The sequence below is a fragment of the Eumetopias jubatus genome, unplaced genomic scaffold, assembly GCF_037043125.1.
Source record: "Eumetopias jubatus isolate StellerSeaLion01/CBP00866 unplaced genomic scaffold, mEumJub1_p1.0 scaffold_13, whole genome shotgun sequence".
Lineage (NCBI taxonomy): Eukaryota > Metazoa > Chordata > Mammalia > Carnivora > Otariidae > Eumetopias > Eumetopias jubatus.
In genome coordinates, this window is record NW_028274819.1 from 55,551,598 (window position 1) to 55,577,053 (window position 25,456).

The window sequence follows — 25,456 nt, forward strand, 5'->3', positions numbered from 1 at the left end:
CTCCCACTCCCCCTGCTTGTGTTCCCTCTCTCGCTCTGTCTCTCTGTCAAATAAGTAAATAAAATCTTAAAAAAAAACAAACAAGTGAAGAAAGTGCTTAAAGGAGAGAGATCAACTATGTCACATACTGCTGAGAGGTAAAAAAATTGGGCACTCAGATTTGATAGGTGGCTTAGGAATATGGGTTTTTAAATTAAAAAAAGTTTTTGTTGTTGTTTTTTTGGCAACGCCGAAGAGTCCCTCTCCCTTCCAGTGGTGCGGAAGTGTGGACATGAGTGAGACTAGTTAGAAGGAGTCATGAGGGAGATGATGAAGACTAGATAACAGGCGGGTGAGGAGTGAGTGGATGCAAAAGACGTTTAGTGGGCAGAGCTGGCGGACCGTGGTAGCAGATGAGCTCCGGGGCATGGGGGGTAAAGGAGCAAGAGGGGGAAAGATGATGCCTACGCTTCTGGCAGAGGTAACCACACCGTGACGGTTGAGTCTACAGAGATCAGGGCTGCAGGGGGCAGAGGGCCTGTGCAGAGGAAGGTGACAAGCTCAAGTTTTGGACACACAGTGAACTGTTTGTAACACATCAAGGAAAAGACGGCCAGGATGCAGCTGGATCCGTGTGTGTCTGCAGCATGGGAGAGAAGTCTCGATTGAAGATAAGGATTTGACAGACGTCAAACTGTAAATAATAACTGAAGTACTTGGAGTGGTTGAGATTTACCCAAAGAAACATCTACAAGAGCAGAGGACAGAAACCCAGGAAAACAACATGTAAAATACTGCTGTCTCATCTTCTACCTCCTTCCTCCCCTTTAGAGAAGTTGATAAAACTAGTTTGCCCATAAGCAGCTAAGCAAACAGAATCAGATGTAATCTTCAATAAAACCAGGAAGCTGTCCCAGTGAAGAGGTACTTGATCATGGGAGGGAGGAGAAAGCAGAGGTGGGAGAACCTGACTGATTCCCAAGTACCATGAAACTGCCACTGGCTGGCTATGCAGCAGTCCGGCTACACCGGCCGCCCCTCCTCCTCTCCTTCTGAGAGCGGCGGCAACCGAAGATGAGGCAGTCACGGGTAGGAGAGCGAAGGGCTGGCCTCTGTGCCCTATCTGTGTGGCACCTGGTCTTCTACAACCTCCCTGTGCGGCCTGATAACCCCATCTGACAAACGAGGAAACAGACTTGGCAAGATCAGAAGACTTGGCTAATGTCACACAGAGACCCGTATCCACTATACTGTTGGGGAAGGGGCGGAAAAAAACCCTGTTTCACTAAAGCCGGAAGGCAAGACTGTCTGAGAGGTTCCTGGGCTCTGGGGCATCATTTCAACGTGGAGTAAAGGATTAGGCCTTTCCTTAGATCTTGTGGTGAGGCCAGAAGAGCTAAGCCAGGGCTTACAAAGTCTCTCCTTGCCTGGCCCTGAAGCAGGTTAGCTACAGCACAGCAGTCCTAGGACACTGGTTGAGAAGAGCCCAGCAGCCTCTCAAAATGCTCCCCTTCAACCTTCAGGGCCAAGGCTGGCCTTAGGAGGAGGCGGAACAGATGACATTCTCAAATGAGGGTACAGGACAGGGCTCCTGCCCTCCTGTCCCTAACTCTCACTTTTGAGACATTACAGAAAATAGAAGACAAGAAGAGAAAATACACAGATGCCTGGGTGGCTCAGTCGGTTAAGCATCTGCCTTCGGCTTGGGTCATGATCCCGGGGTCCTGGGATCGAGCCCCACATTGGGCTCCTTGCTTGGCAGGGAGCCTGCTTCTCCCTCTCCCACTCTCCCTGCTTGTGTTCCCTCTCTTTGCTGTCTGTCAAATAAATAAATAAAATCTTAAAAAAAAAACCCAAATAAAATCTTTTTTTTTTTTTTTAAGATTTTACCCATTTATTTGACAGAGACACAGCGAGAGAGGGAACACAAGCAGGGGGAGTGGGAGAGGGAGAAGCAGGGTCCCCACAGAGCAGGGAGCCCGACATGGAGCTCGATCCCAGGACCCCAGGATCATGACCTGAGCTGAGGGCAGACGCTTAACGACTGAGCCACCCAGGTGCCCCTAAAATCTTTTTTTAAAAAAAGATCTTATTTATTTATTTGACAGAGAGAGAGAGCACAAGCAGGCAGAGAGGCAGGCAGAGGGAGAGGGAGAAGCAGACTTCCTGCCGAGCAGGGAGCCCGATGCGGGGCTTGATCCCAGGACGCCAGGACCATGACCCGAGCCGAAGGCAGATGCTTAATGACTGAGCCACCCAGGTGCCCCTACATAAATAAAATCTTAAAAAAAAAAGAGAGAAAATAGGAGCTTCTATCAAATGGGAAACACTACCACCAAATTTCTAATCCTACTTGCTTTAGCACCCATCTTCTCGGTCTTCTCCATCTTCCTTCATGCTTCACGGTGAGTTTTCTTTTTCCTCTCAAAAGGCTGCCTCCACATGTACTCTGCATCCCATGCCCTCCCTGACTCAAGGACCATCCTTTCTCTTCTCTCTCCCTCTCTTTCATCTTCCCATTCTCCTTTTCTCTATGGGACCATTGCATTCACATAAAGAAAGCTGTAGCCATTCCCATATTAAACAAAACCGAAACCAAACCAAAAAACCTTCCCTTTATCTCACACACTGCTCCAGCCACTATCCGATCTCCCTGCTCCATAGTCACAGCCAGATTTATAGAAGGAGTTGGTATCTCCATTTTGGCACCATTCAATCACTCTTAAAATTTTAATTACACACAATTTTGTGATTTCATTGTGCTACATACCAAAGAAACTATGTGACATGTGAAAATTATAAAGCATAATAAAAATGAACATCTATGAATCCACAACCCAATCCAACTGTGAAAATAAAGGAAACCTCATTTAAAATGGAGTCAAGAAGCCCTGAAGGGGGAGCTCTCACACACTACCACTGGTGGTAAGGAGCAGACCTAGCATTCTTCAACAGGAAGAAGCTTACTTTATTTCCGTACCCCAGGGGGAAAAAGGAAGAATTCCTCCTTGCCCAGCAACAACCTAGCCAAGGAGAACTCAGCAGAAAAGTCCCTCCCAGCTTCCTCCCTTCCCCCTAAAAAAGTAAGCCCCTCTCCTCTGTTCTGCAGACTTGCCTGTTTTGCCATAGTTTGCTCGTCCCAAAATTGCAATTCCTCTGCTGTTCCAGAATAAACTCATTTAGCTGGTAAAATAACCTGTTCTTTTGTTTTTTAAGGTCAACACAATCAAACCTAAGAACTACAACACTGCTAACATTGTTGAATAGACCTGTGTGTTCTTCCTCCCCTCTCCTACCCCTGCCTCCACAACTATGAACACTGTAGTCAAACTGTTGAAAAAGAGAGAAAATCTTAAAAGTAGACAGAAAATAAAGGTCACATTACATTTGGGGCAACAGTAAGAATGATGGCTGCTTCTCATCAGAAACAATGTAAGAGTGTGGAATGATAGCTCTAAAATGCTAAAACAAACAAAATTCAAGTTGGAATTCTATATCCAGTGAGAAAAAATATCCTTGAAAAATGAAGGCAAAATAAAGATATTTTCAGACAACTGAAGCTGTTGCCAGGTCTGCAATACATGAAATTCTAAAGGAAGTTCTTCGTGCTGAAGGGAAATGATCCTGGCCAGAAATCAGGATGTGAAGAAGGAATGAAGAACATCAGCAACAGTAAGTATGTGGCTAAATACAAACGTCTGGTTTTTGTCTTAAATTCTTCAAAGTGAGGCCACTTTTAAGACCTTCCGAGACCAAAACTGAGATTACAGTGCTCCTGCCTAAGTATAATTCACAATTAGATCTAAAAATAAACCATAAATTTAATGAAGTTAATCAAAATTCTGACTTATCCCCTGGTAACTATTTCAATGCTTTAAAAATAAATGTAATTCTTAATTTTTTTTTTTCTCAACTTTTGTTGCCTCTTCTTGCTAGTGTCTTAAACACACACTTGATTTGATTCCTAGGTTATCTAGCAATGGGTAGCAGCTAGCCAGAGCACAAGCCTCAGAAAATACACTGCTCTGAATGCATCAAGTAGTGAGAGGGGTCATTGCTAGTGAGGACGACCAACCTTGGTTTCCTGGGTCCTGGGACTTTCAATGCTGAAATGGGACAGTTTTGGGTGAACTGTGATGATTAGTTACCCTAAGTAGGACTCAGAATGAGGTCCTGGGGACAGAGGTGGCCCTGAGAACAGCAAACAAATAATGGAGTTTTGCTGTGACTAAGAAAAGAAAAATAGCTGAAAAGTATATGAAACTTATCTTCTCAAAACTAGACTTGCCCTTTAATTGAAGTGAAAATTCTTATTTCTCCCTCTCCCACACTTGTGTCTTATGCTTAACAGATCAAAGACAGTAAAGTCCCCTGGGCGCTGGTACCTCCTGAAGGCAGAAACACAAAAGCAGGAACAGCAGTTCTGCATGATAGGTGAGGTGACAGCTAGAGTGGCTCACAGACTCCCTTCCTGCGGGTGTGACTCACTGACATCTCACCCACTTTGCTGGGAGGGGAAGAGGGAAAGGGAGCTAACAGTGTCTACTTTTTTCCTCTAGAGTAATTCTTGTCTCATTCTATTAGGTAAGAATTATTTTAGCCTGATGTTACTTAAAAGGAAACAGAAACACCGAAAGGTCAAGTCACTGTTCAAGATCCCTTAATTACTTAGTAGCGGATTCAGTATTTCACCTCATGGGTGTCTCGCTCAAAAGCTTGTGCCTGGTACCTGGGAACAGGCCGGTGACTCTAGCATAAATGCTGATGGGGATATATGGGACATGCAAGAGGAAGGAGATGAGCTGGAGAGCACAAACCAGAGTAGGAATAAAGGCCACAAAAATGCAGAGCTCCTGGGTGGGGGCTGGCATCTTTCCTCCTCCAGGAAAAGGATTTACAAATCTGATAAAAAACGAGATGTGTGAGAACTCAGATTGATCCATCTGCCAAATAAATGCGATGTCCTGAAAACGGTGCTAGGGAAGTTGAGGGAGAGAGGGGGAAGGAAAGCTAGTAAAAGGATCGGATATGTGATGGCTTCTCTTTAGGACTGTACCCCCCAGGCTCTGAAGATGCTTCTGGACTGACCCTGTTGGTCATCAAAGTAGGCTCTGGAAAAGCATAAAAAATGTTTAAGTGTTAATTGCACAATGGTTAGAAAAATAGTCCAGGGTTCTGATTTTAAAGTGGTGTAATGGAAAGCATAGATTTGAAGTCCTGTGTTTTAAGTCACTCACTGGGAGATGCTGGGCAAGTGACTTAACCATTGTGTGTCTCAGTTTCTATATAAAATAGAAGTAATAATATCTAGGTGGTCTGTATGGAAAACTGAGAGATGCCTGGGTGGTTCAGTTGGTTAAGCGTCTGCCTTCAGCTCTGGTCATGATTCCCGGGCTCAGTGGGGAGCCTGCTTCTCCCTCTGCCCCTCCCATGGCTTGTGCTCTCTCTGATCTCTCTCAAATAAAAAAAATAAAAAATAAATCTTAAAAAAAAAACAAAACAAAACTCTGAACTTCAGTTTTCCTTTCTATGAAATGGGGATAACGATATCCCATGGGAGAATTCTCCCGTTGGGAGAATTCTGTTCAAAGCACCTTGTATTAACGCTTTACATTCAGCAACCTAATGAGGTACATATTTTATCCCTATTTTAAGAGGAAGAAACTGAGGCACAAAGTGGTGAAATATCTTGCCTCAAGCAGGTGTTAAGTGATAGAGCCAAAATAGGAATCTAAGCAGAATGAGTTTACACGTCAAAGTACTTAATGTCTGGTGCATATAAGCATTAAATACGAGTTAGCTGTTACAATTAGTAAACAAATATATTTTGTTCAGAGCATGTATTATTCTCTGAAATTATTTTGTTTTTTTAGAAGTTCCATGAGGCAGGGGCTCTGTGCCTAGTTCTCCCCTAGGATCTAGAATAAGTGCCTGGCACATGGGCACTATTACAGTTCTTTTCTCCACATTACTGCAATTACTCTTTCAAGATCACCTATGACCTTCATGCTGCAAAATCTGACAGCCCATTCTCTATTTAGCACCCTGGGTGAATGCTTTAAAATTTAAAACAGATCTCGGGCGCCTGGGTGGCTCAGTTGGTTAAGCGACTGCCTTCAGCTCAGGTCATGATCCTGGAGTCCCGGGATCGAGTCCTGCATCGGGCTCCCTGCTCAGCAGGGAGTCTGCTTCTCCCTCTGACCCTCTTCCCTCTCGTGCTCTCTCTCATTCTCTCTCTCAAACAAATAAATCTTTAAAAAAAAATAAAACAGATCTCATTCCCCTTCTTAACACACTTCAAAGGATATCCTTGCATTTAGAATAAAATCTAAACTGTTTTTCATGGTTCTGTGTCCTGTGTGCTCTGGGCCCTCCAGCCTATGTTCCAGTGCCACTGGCTCTGTGTCAGTTCCTAGATCATGCCAAACTCTTTCAGCCTCAGGGCCTTTGCATTTGCTGTTCTCTCCGCCTGGAATACTCATCTCCCAAGTTCTTACATGGCTGGCTCCTTCGCAGTATAGGAGTTAGAACACAGACTTTGAAAACAGACTGCTTAGATTCCTATTTTGGCTCTATCACTTAACACCTGCTTGAGGCAAGATATTTCACCACTTTGTGCCTCAGTTTCTTCCTCTTAAAATAGGGATAAAATATGTACCTCATTAGGTTGCTGAATGTAAAGCGTTAATACAAGGTGCTTTGAACAGTGCCCTGCAGGCACCACCATGACCACCATCTTTCAGCTTAAACACTGCCTCCTCAGAGGGACCCTGTTCTTTATCAGAACACCTACTACTCGGGCGCCTGGGTGGCTCAGCCGTTAGGCGTCTGCCTTCGGCTCAGGTCATGATCCCAGTGTCCTGGGATCGAGCCCTGCGTCGGGCTCCCCTTGCTCAGCAGGAGACCTGCTTCTCCCTCTCCCACTTCCCCTGCTTGTGTTCCCTCTTTCACTGTCAAATAACTAAATAAAATCTTAAAAAACAAAACAAAACACCTACTACTCATCACCATCTGTAAATATTTTTTTTGTTTACTCTTTGTGCTCCACGAAGACAGGGAATTTGTCTTATTTACTACTGTATGCTCAGAACCTAGCACAATGCCTGACACAGGGTAGGTACTCTAGAAATATATGCCGAATGATTACAAAAGTAGTTATTATTATTTCTTGCCACCTGCAAGAAAGGTCTGGTGCTGTGCCAAGGTGGAAGAGAGGAGAGCTGGGATCTGTAAGCAGCTAGGTCAGCTGAAGGATGAACAGTTACAAGGTGTTCTGTAAACAACAAATGGGTATAGTTCTGATACTGTTCTCTTCCTCCAGACCTTACTCATCTCTCACGGTGTGCTGAGGCTGCATCTCCTGTTTGAAGCTTCCTCTGCTCATGCCCACCTTGGCTTAGTGGAGCTCCCACAGCACTCAGTATTCATTTCTTGGCTGAGTCCTGTTTTTAATGTTTCTGCACTGTTTCTTCCACATATCTAGATCTTGGCTGATGATGCCCTGCTCTTAACACATTTATTCTTCCTCATTTTGTGCCTAGCTCACCCCTTGTATGCTGCTGGGCCTCCAGAATGTGCTCAGCACAAGCTTGGAGAGTGACCAGTGCTGCTGCCTCGTCAGGAAGCTGGCCCAGGGCAGCTCCGCATTCTGCACATGCTTCCATGGAAGAGATGAGGACTCTAGGGGAGGGAGGTCAGCAGGCTGTTCTTACCTGGTCTCTTGTGGCTGGTGGTGGCAAAGCTGCAGAGAATGACAGCATCCGCAGGGAGGCCTCCAACTGCTGGGGAGGCAAAAAGAAGTTGGGCACCACAATGGGCTCTGGCCTAGATGGTAGTTAAGGGACACAGTTACCTAGAAATCTGCCCCCTTGCCAGACTGGCTTCTCCCCTGGGCTTAGTCACCCCCACTCATTTCCCCCAACTTCTTGCCCATGACACCTCTGCTCCAGTGGTGCCTTCTGCCTGGAGGACCCTGCCCACCCCTAACCAATCACAGTCTATACTTTCTGCAAGGGTTAGTTAAAATCCTCTTCTTGGAAGCCTCTCCTAATGTCAGCCCATGGTGATCCCTCCTTCCCCGCAGCCTGCTACACAGGCTAATGCTTGTTTTACTCTGCTATGACTCTCGATTTGTCTCAGCATTCCTTCCAGAAGCTTCTCAAAGGTACGGGCGGTGTAGTTTCCTTCAGTTACCTACTTCCCTAGAACCCTGCACGAGGCTGGTAGGCAGCAACATTTCAGCGACACTTGCTGAGGGCCTGCTGACCCAAAACTGACCTGTGAGAAGTCAGTCAGACAGGGTCGGGGTGGGAAGGTGGCTCCAAGGGCAGTGTCCTCCCAGTTGTTCTCTGCCAACATCCAGGAATGAGGGCTCTACATAAGGGGCTGTCTGTGGGCACGGCTCGTCCACGCAGTCTGCATCTGAGCCCTAGAAGCAACTCCCACATCTTGTACGTCTCTGTGTCCTCTGATGTACCCGGTACTGTGCCGAGAACACAGTGTTCCAAAAACATTTGTTCACTCAAAGCACTGTTTTTGTTTGGGAGGGGACTATTTTGATGTTCTAATTTTTTGTTTCTGTTCAGTAAGCTAAATATGGTTCTGGTTCAAATTGGTTTATCATGGTTCTTCTAGGCTAGACTTTGAACTCCAAGAGGGTAGAGATGATCGATCTCTTTTTCATAGTCATATTCCTGTCACCTGGGATACAGTAAGCGTTCAGTAAGTATCCACTGAATGAATGAAAGGCATCATTTCCTGCTTTGGCTGAAGTCCCTGATTCTTCCATAGAGAGGTGGGGGTGGAGTTGGGGAGATCCTGAAGGAGAACCCTTTTACCCAAGCCTTCGTCAGAGGCCCGAGTGAAGCAGGCCCTAGCTGCTGTTGCCGCTCTGACTACCGGGGCCTGTGCCAGTTAGCTGATGCTGTGGGGAAGGAAAAGCTTTGCTAAGACGTGTCACGGGTACGTCCGGAGCACCAAAGCTCCCCCTCAGCCTACTGCCTCCTGCCTTTCTGAGGGTCCTGCTACAGTCACCTCTGCCACTTTTTAGACAGTGACTTCAGGCAAATTCATTTTTTACACCTATTTCTTCACCTGTAGAGTGGATATAGTAACAGTACCTTTTGAGGATTACATGACTTTATATACACAAGTACTTAGAATAGTGCCTGACACATCAAGTGCTCATTAAATGTCAGCGATTCTTACTTCCCTGGTTAATGGGGAAAAGTTGCCTATTCTTGCTGTCCTTACCACTCCGGGTCCCTCCCCCACTGGAGTCAGCCTTCAGTCCCCACCCCTGCACCGTCCTCCTCAACGCTAAAGCCACCGTCAGTCCACACCCTACTGGGCCTGTCTTAAGCGTCAGAGCACGGACCGCTTACTCCCTGACACTCTGCTCCTGCCCTGCCTCCGTCCTGCTTTTCCACCTCTGACCAGCTCTTCTCGGCCTCGTCTGCGGGCGTGTCTTGTTCTGCGCTTTCCGTACTGGTGAGCCTCAGGGCTCCATTTTGTGTGTGTGCTTCTCCCTTTCCACGCTCTCCCTGCTGCCCGTATCTGTTTCCAGAGGCACCTACCTTTATAGCTGGCCTCCTCTTGGATGTCTTCCAGGCACACATGTCAAAACGGAAATGTGTACCTTCCCCCAAAACTGTCTTCATGTGCTGTCCCCTATCCAGTCAGTCACCTTATCACTTGTGTAATCCCTTGTGACAGAACTCTCTGTGTCATCCTTTCTACTTTCTTCTTTCTCTTCCCTGCCCCTATCTAATTCTCTCAAATCTGTGCCCGTCTTCTTCATCATAAAGCAGTCTATGCTTTAGGTCACATTTCTTCATCTTTTATTATTATTGCAAGTTTCCCACCTTGTCTCCTTGCTTCTGGCCTTCCCTTCATCTAATCCATAATCCACCCTCTACAAGGCATTGCATGACTTTTCTAATATGTAAACCTGACCAGTCACACTCTTGCTTGCTTACCAGTTAACATTTCCTGAACACTATGTACCAGGCACTTTGTTAGGTAGTTTAAACTGTTAATTGACTTTTCACAATAACCCCACAAGAGAAGTACTATTATTACTTCTGTTTTAAAGAGAAGGACACTGAAGTTTAATTCGCTTATAGGATAGAGTCCAAGCACCTTAGCCAGGCATAAAAGGCTCTTTCATAGGCAGCCCTGCCTCACCTCTCACCATCCCACATACCCCTGGGCTCTAATCAGAGTGAACTGCTGCCCACAGGCCAGGCTCTTTCACCTGGCTATGCCTCTGCACACACAGTTCGCTGTGACTAGAACTTTCTCTCATCTCTGCCTACAGAATGCCTATTCATCTTTGAGGTCCAGCTCTACTGTCTCTCTTGCTGGGATGCCTCCAAACAGTATCACAGCAGCTTCTTCCTTTTGTTCCTTAGCATCCTGTCCATGTTTCATCACAGCACTTGGAACAAGAAATTGTACCATTGCCTGTCCCTGCCTCTTAATGGGAACTTCTGAGGTAAGGTCTAATTCAAATCTGTCTTCAGTAGCAGCACACAGTCTGGAAATACCCATTTTTTGGAAGAATGAATACTTGGAAGGTCCGAATTAAAGTAGTGCCCTTGGGACCTGGGTACAGACTGCTCCAGCACAGACCATACGTTCTGAGCACAACTAAACTGACTGTAAAGGCAGCAACGTCAGAAGCCAGGATGAGTGAGGCCAGGAAGGAACTCCACTGAAGGCGGCCTGCTTTCAGTGCTCACCCTCGGCCATTTCATGGTTTCCGTCTTTCCTGAGTCCCCACCGCCTACCCTTTAGTTTCTCTCTGCTCTGCAACATGAATCACATTTGTGTAGTCTTTTAATTTCCTCAAGAATCAATTTGATTTGATTTTCTCAAGAATCCTGTGAAATTATGATAGTTCAAGTCAATCTATATTTACTGATCCCCCTCTGTGTTATGTCTGGTGCCAGGGACACAGAAAAAGGCAGGTCCCTGACCTACGTGGGGAGGGTACAGTCCGGTGGGTAAGGGATTACTGTCTCCATCTTACAGGTGAAGAAACTGAGGCTCAGAAAAGTTAAATTGTAAGTCTGACGTCACACAAGTAACAAGAAGCTGGGTCTAGAAGGGTCAAAAACAGGCCCCCTGGCTTCTGGTACAGAAAGATCTCTTCAGTAAAACAGCCTCCTTCCTCAGCAGCTGCGCAGTAACCTCTGCTTGCTGCTGGGCTGCCGAAGGTCCTGAGTGGTTTCTTTTTCCCATAACATGTCCATCTGTGTTTCAAAGCAGGAACAGGGGGAATGTTAGGTGTCCCTTCCTCCCATTAACACTGCCATTCTGGAGGGGGAGGGGGAGTTGGGCAAGTCCATTTCAACTGCACCCACTTACTCTCTCCTTTTCCCTATCATTTGCCTTTTTTCTAAAAAAAAATTAATTAGGCAAGTTACCATAACTTGGAGCCTCAGTTTCCCTACATGCAAAATAGAAATGATGATACTGACCTTCTAGACTTACGACGACTGAATAAAAAAGGTATGTGAAGTGCCCAGCACACAGTAAATGCTCAATCAGTGCTGGTACTCTCCTTTCCCCTCTCTCTGCACCCTTCACTTCGATTTCACCTGAGATTAATGGTCTCATTCCTTACATCCAGAACCCTGCCTTCAAGTGTAAAATCCCCAATAGATTGATCCAGTAAATCAGGCTGGGCTAGGCTAATGAATGTGCTACTAACCCTTAAACCCAATTCAAAGCATTATGCTTCAGAGGGCGGTGCTAACAGTAGCATCATAGCACCTTATTAGCCCCGGCGTCTTCTGAAGGAAGGGGCTTCCTGTACCTCCCAGTGCATTACATGAGGGAGGCCACTGCTCTCACACTCACACACACACACGCACACACACACTAGGCTAGCCTAAGTGCCAGCATCCAAAATGCCTACAAATGGCTCAAGGGGGGCTACTTGTTGGAAATCCCAAAGGATACAGGAGGCTCTGCCTTGGGGACACCTCTGATCCAGATGTTGCCTGCTTCTGCCTGATGTCAGGGCAGCTGATGGGTAGCGCCTGATGGCTTTCCTTCCTGCTCTGGGAGGCTAGGTGAAGAGGGAATTTCTCGAAGCTATCAGCAGAATCACTTAGTTCACTGGAGGCAGCCTCATGCTCAGTCTGGGCCTCTGGCTTGGGCTCCTGGTCCTGGTCTGCTCTTGGTGAGCTCAATCCAACAGAGGTGTTGCTCTGTTGGGCTCCTGAGAGTGTCACTTGTGAGACGAATTGACGGTCTGCTGAAGCAGGCTCTCCATCCCTGGCATGAGAGGCTTCACCCTCACAAGCAGTAAGACTTTGGCTAGGAGAACCCTGCCTAAGCAGGTGGGGGTGGACTGCCCTCCCTGGGCTGGACAGAGGGCTACTTTTACCCTTGAGCTCCTCTCTGGGGAAACGCTTTGAAGAAGGACAAGAAGGGCCTTCCCTAGGCACCTCATCAGGCTGAAGGCTGATGATCTCACTTGCGTCTGACATGAAACTGGACCAAGGGCTAGTTTTGTCTGTCACGGTGGTAATGTCATTGAGTGTCCTGGGCTCAATGATGTCTTCTTCATAGTCCTCATCACTGTAGGCTGGGCCTGCCTCAGTTTCCTCACTGCTCTGCATCCTTGTAATGGGTACTGTGTGCCCCAGGGACTCACGGAGCATTCCTCTTCCACTTGAAGTCTCTTCAAGAGTAGGGGGAGTTAGGTGGTTTCTGCCCTCATCCGGAGCTCTTGCCAATGGCAGGTCTGGAGTTGTGCTTCGTTCCTGCATGGCCACTGTGTCCTGAGCATCTGGTAGGGTGGGAACCTCTCCGCTTCTACTCCTGGCTCGGTGAGAACCCAAAGATGCTTGAGAATTCTTGGTGATAGTCTGCAGATCTGAACAGCAACAGATATCACTCTTACTACAAGATAGGGCCACAGACCACTCAATTTTCCCATGCTAGGCTCTAGCTTCAGATGTATTCTTGCAATGAGACTTTGAACAAATCTTAAAGATGGTTAATCCACTCGAATCAGTGAAACTATATTCAAGGCAGTATATAATTTCTAGCACTTTATTCTAACATCAGAGGACCAAAATCTAATCTGTTTATAGTTGTGGTTACATCGCTTTCAGAGACTATCTGCTCATGCTCAGGAATTCTTGGGAGCTAGGAGTCCTGGCGGGCATGTTCATGCTTCCATTTACTTCAGTAATTACCTATATTAAAAATCAAAATGAGAATCTACTTATTTACCTATTTGATGACAGTTATTAGAACTATATATTTTACTTGGAAAATAAAAGCAAGTCATCTATCACCCAAATGGTAAGGCAGGGGAGGTTTACAGAGAAAATGGAGGCAGCATGGTGTGTGGAAAGAGCAGAGGCTTTGGGGGCTGGTCAGTCTTGGGTTCAAATCTCTACTGTCACTTATCAACTTTGTGGTCATGAGCAAACTATCCTCTCTGAACCTGTTTATCTTTAAAATGTGATTAACAGGGGGGTGGGGGATGGGGTAACTGGGTGATGGGCATTAAGAAGGGCATGTGGTGATGAGCACTGGGTGTTATATGCAACTAGTGAATCTTTGAACACTACATCAAAAACTAATGATATACTATATACTGGCTAATTGAACATAATAAAAATAAATAAATAAATAAATATTTAAAAAAGTGATTAACACCACCCTTTGCACAGGGTTATGGTAAAGAATACATGTGATAAATGGGCATCTGTGGTGTGGATAATGGCAATAAATGGAAGCTACCAGTCATTTCAAATTATTTTGCAATTAAATGGGGGGCATAAATAAATAGGCCTAGTAAATGGTTTGTCTGCATGGTTATTTAAGAAGAGAAAGTTAGGAACTGGGAGGCAAATTTGACTCCTGGAGTGTGGGGTCACATCTCCCTCATGGCACCTAATGGCATCTTCAGCCTATAGGAGATGCTGGCTGAATTTAATACATTAACAATTTTTGTATCTCAAAGGGGAATAGATGTATGAGAATGGAACATCCCTACCTGCAAACATAAGAGGAACCAGGAAGCGGGTTAGTTAATCCTGATCCCTTGGCCTGAACTATGCTTTCTGTCTTGGAGCAGTCTTTCTGCTTTTTACAAACCAGCCCGTCCTTCAAGGCCCTGCTCTACTGCACCCCCTCCAGGAAGCCTTCCCGGGTGCGCCAGCTGGATGGGATGGCTAAACAGTGTTGTTCTATAAGGAAGCACTTAAGATCCTACTGTGTATGTTTCCCCCATCAGATTGTGGGCTTCTCAAAGGCAGAAACCATGTGTCTGATTCATGTTGCATTTTTAGAGCCCAGCAAAAGACCTGGCCCACAGATGTGGCATAAATGAGATCCCTACTCAGTAACTCACTCTCAGGCTTCATTTGTATCTGCTTGTCTAATGACTTCTTCAAAAGTGTACTGAGAAGTGATGGAGGCTGGGGGAGTTCATTTATTTGAACAGTTTTCTTCGATCCAATCATCTCTCTCATTCTCTCTCCTCTTTTAATATACCCATTTAGAGGGTTCCCGATTTGCTTTCACCTCTACCCCAAACAAGCCTCCCTCTGTTTTGCTCTTAATGCTTTCTTTCTGGGGGGCAGTTTCTTCAGTTGACTATAGAATGTACGCTTGATGAAAGACAATTCCTGTCTTGTCCACCACTTTATCCTCCTAGACCTAGTAACACATAGTGCCTGGCATAGTTTGTGCTCAGTAAATAGATGACTGAATATTTCCAAGCAAGTAGAAGCCAAATACAGCATGTACCTCTGGAGCCATGGCTACCAACAGGTCAGCTCTCTGGGAAAGAGGGTAAGAAGGAGGTTTGTACCTATATCACTCATGGTGGCTTCTTTCCCCTTTAAACAAAGAAAACTGAACTTACTCATCCCTGTGTACAATATACATCTTTTGTTTGAACAAAAATGACACCAAAGTGATGGCTAGAGGTACTGATCTAATTGTTTTCTCACTATTCCCCTACCGTGCCTGCTATTTCTCACTATTCCCCTACCGTGCCTGTTCCCAGGTCTTAACCCTGCCTTCTGATTCAAGAGAATGGAGCAAGACCCAGGTGATTCTTTAGGTGATTTTTTTATGTTCAGGCCAAGTTTGAGAAATACTTGTTCTACAGCAGTCTCTGTCTGGGCTGCACAGTGGAATTACCTGGGGAGTTATGAAAAACACTGATGCCTGGGTCCCACCTTCAGAGATCCTGTTGCAACTAACCTATGGTGCAGCCTGGGCATCTGAATATGAAAAGTTCTCTTAAGAACTCCAATATGCAGCCAAAGTGAGGACCACTGCTTTAAGGGATTTTTCAAAGGGTCAACTATGGACCACCAACATCTAGAGTCATCTGAGGTACCTGCTAAAAATGCAGACTTCTGCCTTCTGAGAATTACAATTTTAAATACGTCTGTAGTTGATTTTTTCCTGAAAACAGGGTGGCACAAGCTCAAGAACTGCTACTGGAAGAACTTACCTAATCCACTCTTGTCTTTTTTTTTTTTTTTGGCTGGGGAAACCTCAAGAAGGGAAAGGGGTCAGGGTAAGTGGTGTCATATAGTAAGCCTGTGCCAGAAAGCCAACAAAGACCTGACTTGGGTCTCCTGCCTCTCAGTCCGATAGTCTTTCCATTTCACATGTTCCTGTGCCATGCTACTACATCTCTCCTTCCAGAAGGAAGACAGTAAATAAGTAAGATAGTGAAAGCTGTTGGTCTCTATTTGTCATAGGGGCTTTTATGAGGGCAGATATTCAAATGCTTTTTGAATAGGCACCCAGTGAGCATAACTCCTCGACAAGAGGGGCCCTGAGCTGTACCCGTGATTAAGGAGCTGACTTGCAACACCAGGTTATTGGATTTCTCCAGGATGCACTGGCTCTCTGGGTCTAGGCTGCTGTCTCCAGGCCCACGATGGTCCCTGTGGCTCTCTGGACACTGCAAGATGGTATGAGTCTGAGCACTGAGGGGAAGTAAAGGCTTGGTGAGCTTCTGACTGAAGTACTGCTGGATCTGATCTAGCTCATTCAGATTCCTCCTGTAAAAAAAGAAAAGGGAGCAGAGGACAAAAGCGTCATTCCCTGGGATTGCAAGCATCTTTTACATTTCCCTGGCATTCTACTGCTTGAGCTAGGACCTTAGTACTTCTCAGTTGGTCTGTTAACACTAGGACCCCACCCTCCTGCTCCAGTCCACCAATTCATCCTTCATTTGACTACAATCCTGCTGCTGGCAACAACCTTCCCCTCCTTCTGTCTGGCTAATGAGATTCCTCCTCTGATGTCCAGCAAAAACCCCACCTCCTGTAGGGAAGGAACCATTCTTGACTACCATCCTCTTACTCTGACAGAGGAAGGCCTACTCTGGACTAACACTGACCTTTGCTACCTCATAACCCATTCCTGATCCTTCAAGTAAGTGACCTCTCCTAGCAAGTCTTCCCTGCACCTCTAAATTGGCTTAAGAGGTCCCCCTTTGTGCTCCACAGTTCTGTACTCTCCAATCACATCTATTTCCCCTGATGTACTGTGAGCTGTGTGCTGACTCCTTTATATCTACTGTACTCAGTGTAGTGCTTTCTCCATGATCATAGATGGGCCCTGTCCCAACTAGGTTCATTTTGGCCTCATACCTCTGAATGCTGGAACCTGAGTTCAAGCTACTGCCCTTGCTGTGTCCCTATGCTCTTTAACTTTCAAAGTGCTCATATCTGTCCTTTCCAAAGTCAACCCAAATCCTTGGGCCACCTCTCCCTTAAACTCCTTCACTCTTGGCATCTCCATCAACCTTTTGTCTTAGATTTCCACTTAGTTTTCTCATTATGTGTCAGTTTCCCAAACTAGGCCATGAGCACTTGGTGACAGAAGACAGTATTTCAAACTTCTCTGTTTCTTTGGTTCACTCACTGTGCCTGGTGCACTGGCGCAGCACAGACGCTAAGTACCTGTGAGGTAAACTGGAAGTCTCTCTGTCCTTTGTTAGGAACAGTTTGCATGTTCTACAGTCAAATACAAATTAAATGAGGGAGCACAATGCTGATCCTTAATCTGTCACTAGAGGCCACGACTCTCAAGTCACGGTGGATTTAGGTGTCTACATCTGGGTGTACACCACATGCAACCTATAGCAGGAACGTGAAAAACAACTGTGAACTTGGTGGGACTTTAGAAAACGTGCATACCCAACTGGCCTTGTCAGAGGTTCTGGGTATAGAACCTATTAAGACGAAGCCGCAATTTTCTCATCTGTGAAAAGGTTTATTAATATTTGCTCTGCAGGACTCCTAGGATTGCTGTGATTCAAACGAAGCACTGTTTTAGGGCTCTGTGAACCCAAGGAAGTCATGTAAAATTGGTATCTTGTTTCATCTCCATTTGGTAGAGAATTCATCTACTAGCAGTCTTCAAAACTTGGTTCTAGGTCTAGCAGCATCAGCATCATCTGAGAACTTACTAGAAATGCTAATTCTCAGGCACTATCCTAGACCTTCTGAATCAGGAACTGTATGGGTGGGTTCAGCAGTTGCTGTTTTAACAAGCTCTTCATGTGATTCTGATATGCACTAAATTTTTTGAGAACCACTGCTCTAGGGCAGTGGTTTATAGCCTGGCAATTTGGTCCCAAGAAATCTTTTGGCAATGTGTGGAGACATTTTTGGTTGTCACAATCAGGGGACGGGTGCTACTGGTATCTAGTGGATATAGGCCAAGGATGCTGCTAAATATCCCACAATGCATAAGACAGGCCCCCTACAGCAAAGTATCTGGCCCAAATGTCAACGGCGCAGACTCTGAGAGAAACTGCTCTAGGGTGCAGGAGACTTTCTTTCTTTCTTTTCTCAGCGAATTCTAAAATATGTTATGTGAATGACCCAATAAAATGCAGCCACACTGTTAATGGTTTTACTTAAACAGCCTCCAGTCTCTAGCTGAGAATCTAAAATGAGAATCTGAACCTACTACTTTCTTGTAATATAAAAGTCTGAACAGTTTCCCATAGTCTATAGCATGACTGTTCAATTCTTTTTAACCCATGTTCCACCAATCAAAAACATTTTGCCAATTCTTTTCTGAGTTTGCTTTATAAAACCAAGTAATAGGTTAGTTTTTCCAAATATAAAATCTGTCAAATATTTTTTCCTCAAGTTTTACACACTCTCTTCCTCCCCTCCCCATCACTTTCCACTTGAGAAGCATTTGTTCTAAAAGTCCAAACTCTTAGCTGACATTTAGGGCCCTTCAAGATGGCCCTATAGAAACTTGCCCTGCTTTTTACATCTTTTTTTTTTTTAAGATTAATTTATTTGAGAGAGAGAGCATGTAAGTAGGGGGAGGGGCAGTGGAAGAGACTCTCAAGCAGCCTCCCCACCATGTGTGGCGCCGGAAGTGGGGCTCGATCCCACAGCCCAAGAGGTCTTGACCTGAGCTGAAACCAAGTCAGACGCTCAAATGACTAGGCCCTCTGCTCTTTACATCTTATGCTCAGCTGTGTCCTAATTGTTACTGCTGGTATTCCTCCAAACTTGACTTGCTGTTTCATGCCTCTGGGTCTTAGCATGTTTTCTGCATAGAATGTCCTTCATATTTGTTGACCTGCTCCTTCAAAGACCAGTTCAAGTGTGACTTCTTTAAATCTTCCCATGACCAACTTAGAATGTTACTCATTCCTCCATCTACCCTTTGCCAGAAAACCTGCAGCTCTTATCACATGTCATTATAATGATCTGGCAACAGGCTATCTCCTCCTCTGGGACTGGCAGAGCCAGGATCGGAGGCCAAGGCCATTGGACTCTGAAGCCAAGACCTTTTCACAGCACCACACTTCTTACTAGATAACCCAGGGGCTGACTCAGATGATCTAGAATGGCTCTTTCAATTCTCACAGGGCTCCTCTGGCCCAGATGCTGATGAAATTAAGAAAGAGACAGGGAAGCATTAACAGGACATGCTGGTCTGGAAGAACTCAGTGGTTGTGAGAAGGAAGTCAGTGGGCAGGATGAGGCTCTGTAAATTTAAAGTAGGTATGAAGCTGTATAGATGTGAGGGTGGTTACTACGTTTGGTGAATAACCTCAAGTTCCTGTGTTAATAGGTAGATGAGTAATAGAGCCCGTGAAGGAAAGTAAGGCCTCAAGCTGGAGAAGGATTGATCTGTGAGGAACCCCTAGAGGATGTAGGGTCCAATTCAACACTAACCTAGACAAAAGCCCCTCCTAAGCCTCCCGGGGCAGTGGCAGCAGATAGAAAAGCAGTCCTGCCGGCTGCCACTGCCCATTACCTTGTGCTTCACTATGGTTTCCTGTGTCTTTTCTCAGCACAGGGCCTTACCTGAGAGAAGTCAAAATGGAAGTACGGGAGGACAAAGGCAATGTGGTCAGTTTGTCATCACGTGGCAAAACTGCCTCGCCCTGCTGCAGGGATTCATGAAACCGGCGGATATTCTGCACATGCTCTTCATGGCGTGATGCCTGACTTCTTGCGGTACCACTTCTGTCAGGAATAAATGGGGCCAAAGTAAATTCCTAACCAATAAGAAAACTCCTAATGTGACAATCAACAAATAACCTTCCTAAAATGATACTGCAAATCCATCCCCATTACCACAGTTCTGGCTTCGTTAATTCTTGCTTGGATTACAACTCTTCCAGATAATCTTGCCTTCAGTCTTACTCCTTTATTTTTCTCTCTCTCTTTTTAAATTTTAATTCTAGTGTAGTTAACATACAGTGTTATATTAGTTTCAGGTGTATAATAGAGTGATTTAACAATTCCAATACATTACTCAGTGCTCATGAAGATGAGTGTATTCTTACTCCCCTTCACCATTTCACCCATCCCTCCACCCCTCTCTCCTCTGGTAACAATCTGTTCTCTATAGTTAAGAGTCGGCTTCTTGGTTTATCTATTTTCCCCTTTGTTTTGTTTCTTAAAGTCCACATAGGAGTGAAATATGCTATTCGTCTTTGACTTATTTTTCTTAGCATTATACACTCTAGATCCATCCATGTTGTTCCAAATGGCAAGATTTCATTCTTTTTAATGGTTGAATGATATTCCATTTTGTATGTGTGTGTATATACATGTACACCCCCCACATCTTTAAACATTCATCTATGAATGGACAGTTGGGCTGCTCCCGTAGTTTGCCTATTGTAAATAATGCTGCAATAAACATGAGGCATTTGCCCTTTGAATTTGTGTTTTTGTATCCTTTGGGTGAATATCCAGTAGTGTGATTCCTCAATCATAGGGCAGTTCTCTCTCTTTTTTTTTAAGATTTTATTATTTATTTGACAGAGAGAGACACAGCGAGAGGGGGAACACAAGCAGGGGGAGTAGGAGAGGGAGAAGCAGACCTCCCGTCGAGCAGGAAGCCCGATGAGGGACTCGATCCCAGGACCCTGGGATCATGACCTGAGCTGAAGGCAGACTCTTAACCAACTGAGTCACCCAGGTGCCCCTATTTTTAACTTTTGAGGAGCTTCCATACTGTCTTCCACAGTGGCTGCACCAGTTTGCGTTCCCACCAACAGTGCACGAGGGTTCTTTTTCTCCACATCCTAGCCACTATCGGTTTCTTGTGCTCTTGATTTAGCCATTCCGGTATGTGTGAGGTAACGTCTCATTATGGTTTTGATTTGCATTTCCCTGACAAGTGATGTTGAGCATCTTTTCATGTCTCTGTTGGCCATGTGTGGGTCTTCTGCGGAGAAATGTCTGTTCATGTCTTCTGCCCATTTTTTAATTGGAGTATTTGTTTTTTGGGTGTTGAGTTGTGTAAGTTCTTTATATAGCCTAGATATTAACCCTTTATTGGATATGTCATTTGCAAATGTCTTCTCCCATTCAGTAGGCTTTTAGTTTTGTTGGTTGTTTCCTTTGCTGTGCAGAAGCTTCTTATTTGGATGTAGTACCAACAGTTTATTTTGCCTGTTTCCTCTAGAAAGACGTTGCTATAGTCGACATCAGAGAAGTTACTGCTTGTGTTCTCTTCGAGGATTTTTATGGCTTCAGGTCTCACATTTAGGTCCTTAATCCATCTTAAGCTTATTTTTGTGTATAGTGTAAGAAAGTGGTCCAGTTTCATTCTTTTGCATGTTACTGTCCAGATTTCCCCAACACTGTTTGTTGAAAAGACTTTTTCCCATTGCATATTCTTGCCTCTTTTGTTAAAGATTAATTGACCATATAAATGTGGGTTTATGTCTGGATTTTCTATTCGGTTCCACTGACCTATGTGTCTATTTTTGTGCCAATACCATACTGTATTGACCACGACAGCTTTGTAATATAACTTGAGGGTCCAGAATTGTGATGCCTCCAGCTTTGCTTTTCTTTTTCAAGATTGCTTTGACTATTCAGGTCCTCTTCTGGGTCCATACAAATTTTAGGATTGTTTGTTCTAGTTCTGTGAAAAATGCTATTGCTGTTTTGATAGAGATTACTTTAAATGTGTAGATTGCCTTGGGTAGTATAAACATTTTAACAATATCTGTGTTTCTAATCTATGAGCATGCAATGTCTTTCCATTTTCCTTCTCATTTTTTAAAGTAGGCTCCACACCCAGCGTGGAGCCCAGTGTGAAGCTTGAACTCACAATGCTGAGATCAAGACCTGAGCTGAGATTAAGAATTGGACGCTTAACCAACTAAGCCACCCAGGAGACCCTGTCTTTCCATTTCTTTGTGTCATCTTCTATTTCTTTCATCAATATTTTACAGTTTTCAGAGTATAGGTCCTTTGACCTCTTTGGCTGGATTTATTCCACAGTACTTTACTATTTTTGGTGTAATTGTAAATGGGATTGTCTTTTTGTTTTGTTTTCTTAATTTCTTTCTGCTGCTTTATTATTAGTGTATAAAAATGCAACAATTTTTTTTTAAAGGAAATAAACAGTAGGATGGGAAGACGAACAAGGCAAGTTAAACTTGAGGGTTTTTTTTAAGATTTTATTTGACAGAGAAAGACACAGTGAGAGAGGGAATACAAGCAGGGGGAGTGGGAGAGGGAGAAGCAGGCTTCCCGCTGAGCAGGGAGCCCGATGCGGGGCTCGATCCCAGGACCCTGGGATCATGACCTGAGCTGAAGGCAGACGCTTAACGACTGAGCCACCCAGGTGCCCCATGCAACAAATTTCTTTATATTGATTTTGTATCCTATGATCTTACTAAATTCATTTATTAGTTCTAGTAGTTTTTTGGTGGCGTCTTTAGGGTTTTCTACATATAGTATCATGTCATCTGCAAATAGTGGAAGTTTTACTTCTTCCTTATCAATTTGGATGCCTTTTATTTCTTTCTGTTATTTATTTCTGATTGCAGTGGCTAGGATTTCCAGTTCTTTGTTGAATAAAAGTGGTGAGAGTGGACATCCTTGTCTTGTTCCTGACCTCAGGGGAAAAGTTCTGTTTTCCCCCCTTTCAGTATGGTGTTAGCTGTGGGTTTTTCATATGAGGCCTTTATTATGTTGAATTATGTTCCCTGTAAACCTATTCTGTTGGTTTTTTTTTTTAATATCATGAATGGATGTTATATTTTGTCAAATGCTATTTCTGCATCTTTTGAAATGATCATATGATTTTTATCCTTTCTCTTATTGATGCTGGTATATTACACTGATTGATTTACAAATATTGAACCAGGCTTGCATTCTGAGGTAAATCCCACTTGATTGTGGTGAATGATTTTTTTAATGCACTGTTGGATTCAGTTTGCTAATATTTTGTTAAGGATTTTTGTATCTGTTCATCAGAGATATTGGTCTGTAGTTCTCATTTTTTGTAGTGTCTTTATCTGGTTTTGGTATCAGGGTAATACTGGCCTCATAAAATGAATATGGAAGTTTTCCTTCCTCTTCTACTTTTTGGAATAGTTTGAGAATAGGTACTAACTCTTCTTAGTTTTTAAAACAAGATTTATTTATTTATTTATTTAAGAGCGCAAGAGCGGAGAGGGGGAGGGACAGAGGGGGAGAGAGGGGGAGAGAGAGAGAGAGTCCTAAGCAGACTCTGAGCTGAGTGCAGTGCCCAACACAGGGCTCAGTCCGACGAATGTGAGATCATGACCTGAGCCAAAATCAAGAGTCGGATGTATAACGGACTGAGCCACCAAGATGCCCCCTTACTCTTTAAATGTTTGGTAGAATTCACCTGTGATGCTGTCTGGTCCTGGACTTTTGTTTGTTGGGAGTTTTTTGATTAGATTCAATTTCATTGCTGATAATAGGTCTGTTCAAATTTTCTATTTCTTCCTGCTTCAGTTTGGTAGGTTATATGTTTCTAGGAATTTATCCATTTCTTCTAGGTCATCCAATTTGTTGGCATATAATTTTTCTTAGTATTTTCTTACAGTCGTTTGTATTTCTGTGGTGTCAGTTATTATTTCTCCTCTTTCATTTTTGTGGTATTGTTTGAGTCCTTTCTCTCTCTCTTTTTTTTTTTTGGATGAATCTGGCTAGAGGTTTATCAATTTTGTTGATTTTTTTTCAAAGAAACAGCTCGTTTCATTAATCTGTTCTACTATTTTTTTTTTAGCTTCTATATCAGTTATTTCTGCTCTAATCTTTATTATTTCCTTCTGCTGGTTTTGGGTTTTGTTTGTTCTTTTGTGAGCTCCTTTAGGTGTAAGGTTAGGTTGTATATTTGAGATTTTTCTTGCTTTTTGAGGTAGGTCTGTATTGCTATAAACTTCCCTCCTAGAACAGCTTTTGCTGCATCCCAAAGATTTTGGACCGTTGTGTTTTCATTTTCATTTCTCTCCATGTACTTTTTGATTTCTTCTTTGATTTCGTGGTTGACCCATTCATTGTTTAGTAGCATGTTATCTAACCTCCATGTATTTGTGGTATTTCCAGGTTTTTTCTTGTGGTTGACTTCAAGTTTCATAGTGTTGTGGTCAGAAAAGATATATAGGACTTCAATCTTTTTAAATTTGTTGAGACTTGTTTTGTGGCCTAATATGTGATCTATTCTGGAGAAAGTTCCATGTGCACTTGAAATGAATGTGTATTCTGCTGTTTTAGGATGGAATGTTCTACATGTATCTGTTAAATCCATCTTGTCCAATGTGTCATTCAAAGCCACTGCTTTCTTCTTGATTTTCCGTTTGTTTCCACTGATTTAAGTGTTACCCATTCTCTTTTAATAAATTCTCCACATTATAGCCTGAATGATTTTTTTTAAAAACATAGGTCTGAAATAACAATAATAAGAACAACACTATTTACGGAGTCCTTATTTAATGTGCCAAGCACTGTTCTAAGCATTTGTGTACTAACCTATTCCCTATTCTATCACCACTGTTCCTTTCTAGCTTTGGTTTCTCTTTTTTTTGGGGGGGGGGGTGGCGAGATGTCTGTGACCAAATTTATCCCTGAGGCCCAGCATGGGGGATCAGGGCCCATGGATCACAGTGTTTCTGTGGCAGCCTTTCAGGCCAGTGCTGGCCACGGGTTGGGCAGGCACTGAATTTGACACAGCTGCAGTGTTTTGTTTTTGTTTTTTAAATCTATAAAACAAGTTTCAAATTTCTTACCAAGGTATTCATGAACTGGACTCCAGCAATAATTGTCTTCTCTTTAAATAATAGCTTCACTGAGATATAATTCACATACTGTACAATTCACCCAGTGAAAGTGTACAACTCAATGGTTTTTAATATATTCAGAGTTGTGTAACCATCACCAAATTTTAGGATATTTTCATCACCCCAAAAAGAAACCCTATACCCATCAGCAATCACTCCACATTTCCTCCACTCCCCCAAACCCTCAAACCCAAACCTCCCAGCTCTAGGCAACTGCTAAACTACTTTCTGATTCTGTAGATTTGCGTAATCTGAATAATTCATATAAATGAAATAATAACCATATATAGTCTCTTGTGACTGGTTTCTTCTATTTAGCATGTTTTTAAGCTTCACCCATGCTGTAGCATACATCAGTAATTCATTCCTTCTCATGGCCGAATAATTTTCTATTATATAGAGATAACACATTTTGTTTACTCATCAAATGATGGACATTTTGGTTGTTTCCATTTTTAAGTTATAAGGAATAATGTTACTACAAACACTCATGTACAGGTTTTTGTGTGGACATATGATTTTACTGTTCTTGGGTATATACCTAGAAGTAGAATTATTGGATCATATGATTACTCTATGTTCAACCTTTTAAAAGGAAGTGCCAGATTGTTTTCCAAAGCAGCTGTACCATTTTAAAATCCCACAACCATGTATGAGGGTTTCAGTTTCTCCACATCCTCCCAACACTTGTGATATTTGTCCTTTTGATTGTAGTGGGTGTGAAGTGGTGTCTCATTATGGATTTCATTTACATTTCCTGATAGTTAATGATGTTAAGTATCTTTTCATGTGCTTACTAACCATTTGTATATCTTCTTTGGACATTTGTCTATTCAGATCATTTGTCCGTGTTTTTTTTGAAAACTATTTTTCTCCTTT

The 25,456-nt window shown here is 43.7% G+C and overlaps 1 protein-coding gene, 1 long non-coding RNA gene and 1 other non-coding gene across 5 annotated transcripts in view; 1 reads left to right on the forward strand and 2 right to left on the reverse strand.

Annotated features, from left to right (window-relative positions):
- LOC114218741 (uncharacterized) overlaps positions 1-25,456 on the forward strand; it is a 50,974-nt gene that overhangs the window by 9,505 nt on the left and 16,013 nt on the right. Inside the window, exons 3-7 of the long non-coding RNA XR_015766620.1 lie at positions 3,196-3,651; positions 4,331-4,413; positions 8,614-8,700; positions 10,392-10,474; positions 11,400-11,493. This is a non-coding gene — a long non-coding RNA (uncharacterized LOC114218741). The remainder of the gene's footprint in view (positions 1-3,195; positions 3,652-4,330; positions 4,414-8,613; positions 8,701-10,391; positions 10,475-11,399; positions 11,494-25,456) is intronic.
- Positions 1-25,456, reverse strand: part of C2CD3 (C2 domain containing 3 centriole elongation regulator) — a 139,446-nt gene that overhangs the window by 8,672 nt on the left and 105,318 nt on the right. Inside the window, exons 29-32 of one of the 3 annotated variants that reach the window (XM_028115976.2) lie at positions 19,323-19,484; positions 15,817-16,034; positions 11,947-12,868; positions 7,692-7,803 (exon numbers count right to left, since the gene is read on the reverse strand). In XM_028115976.2, the coding sequence (XP_027971777.2) occupies positions 7,692-7,803; positions 11,947-12,868; positions 15,817-16,034; positions 19,323-19,484 (1,414 nt within the window). The other 2 variants (XM_028115975.2, XM_028115978.2) reach the window with 2 other exon arrangements.
- On the reverse strand, positions 24,341-24,475 carry LOC114218833 (small nucleolar RNA SNORA5). The gene has a single exon (XR_003611254.1). It is a non-coding gene; the product is annotated as a small nucleolar RNA SNORA5 (small nucleolar RNA).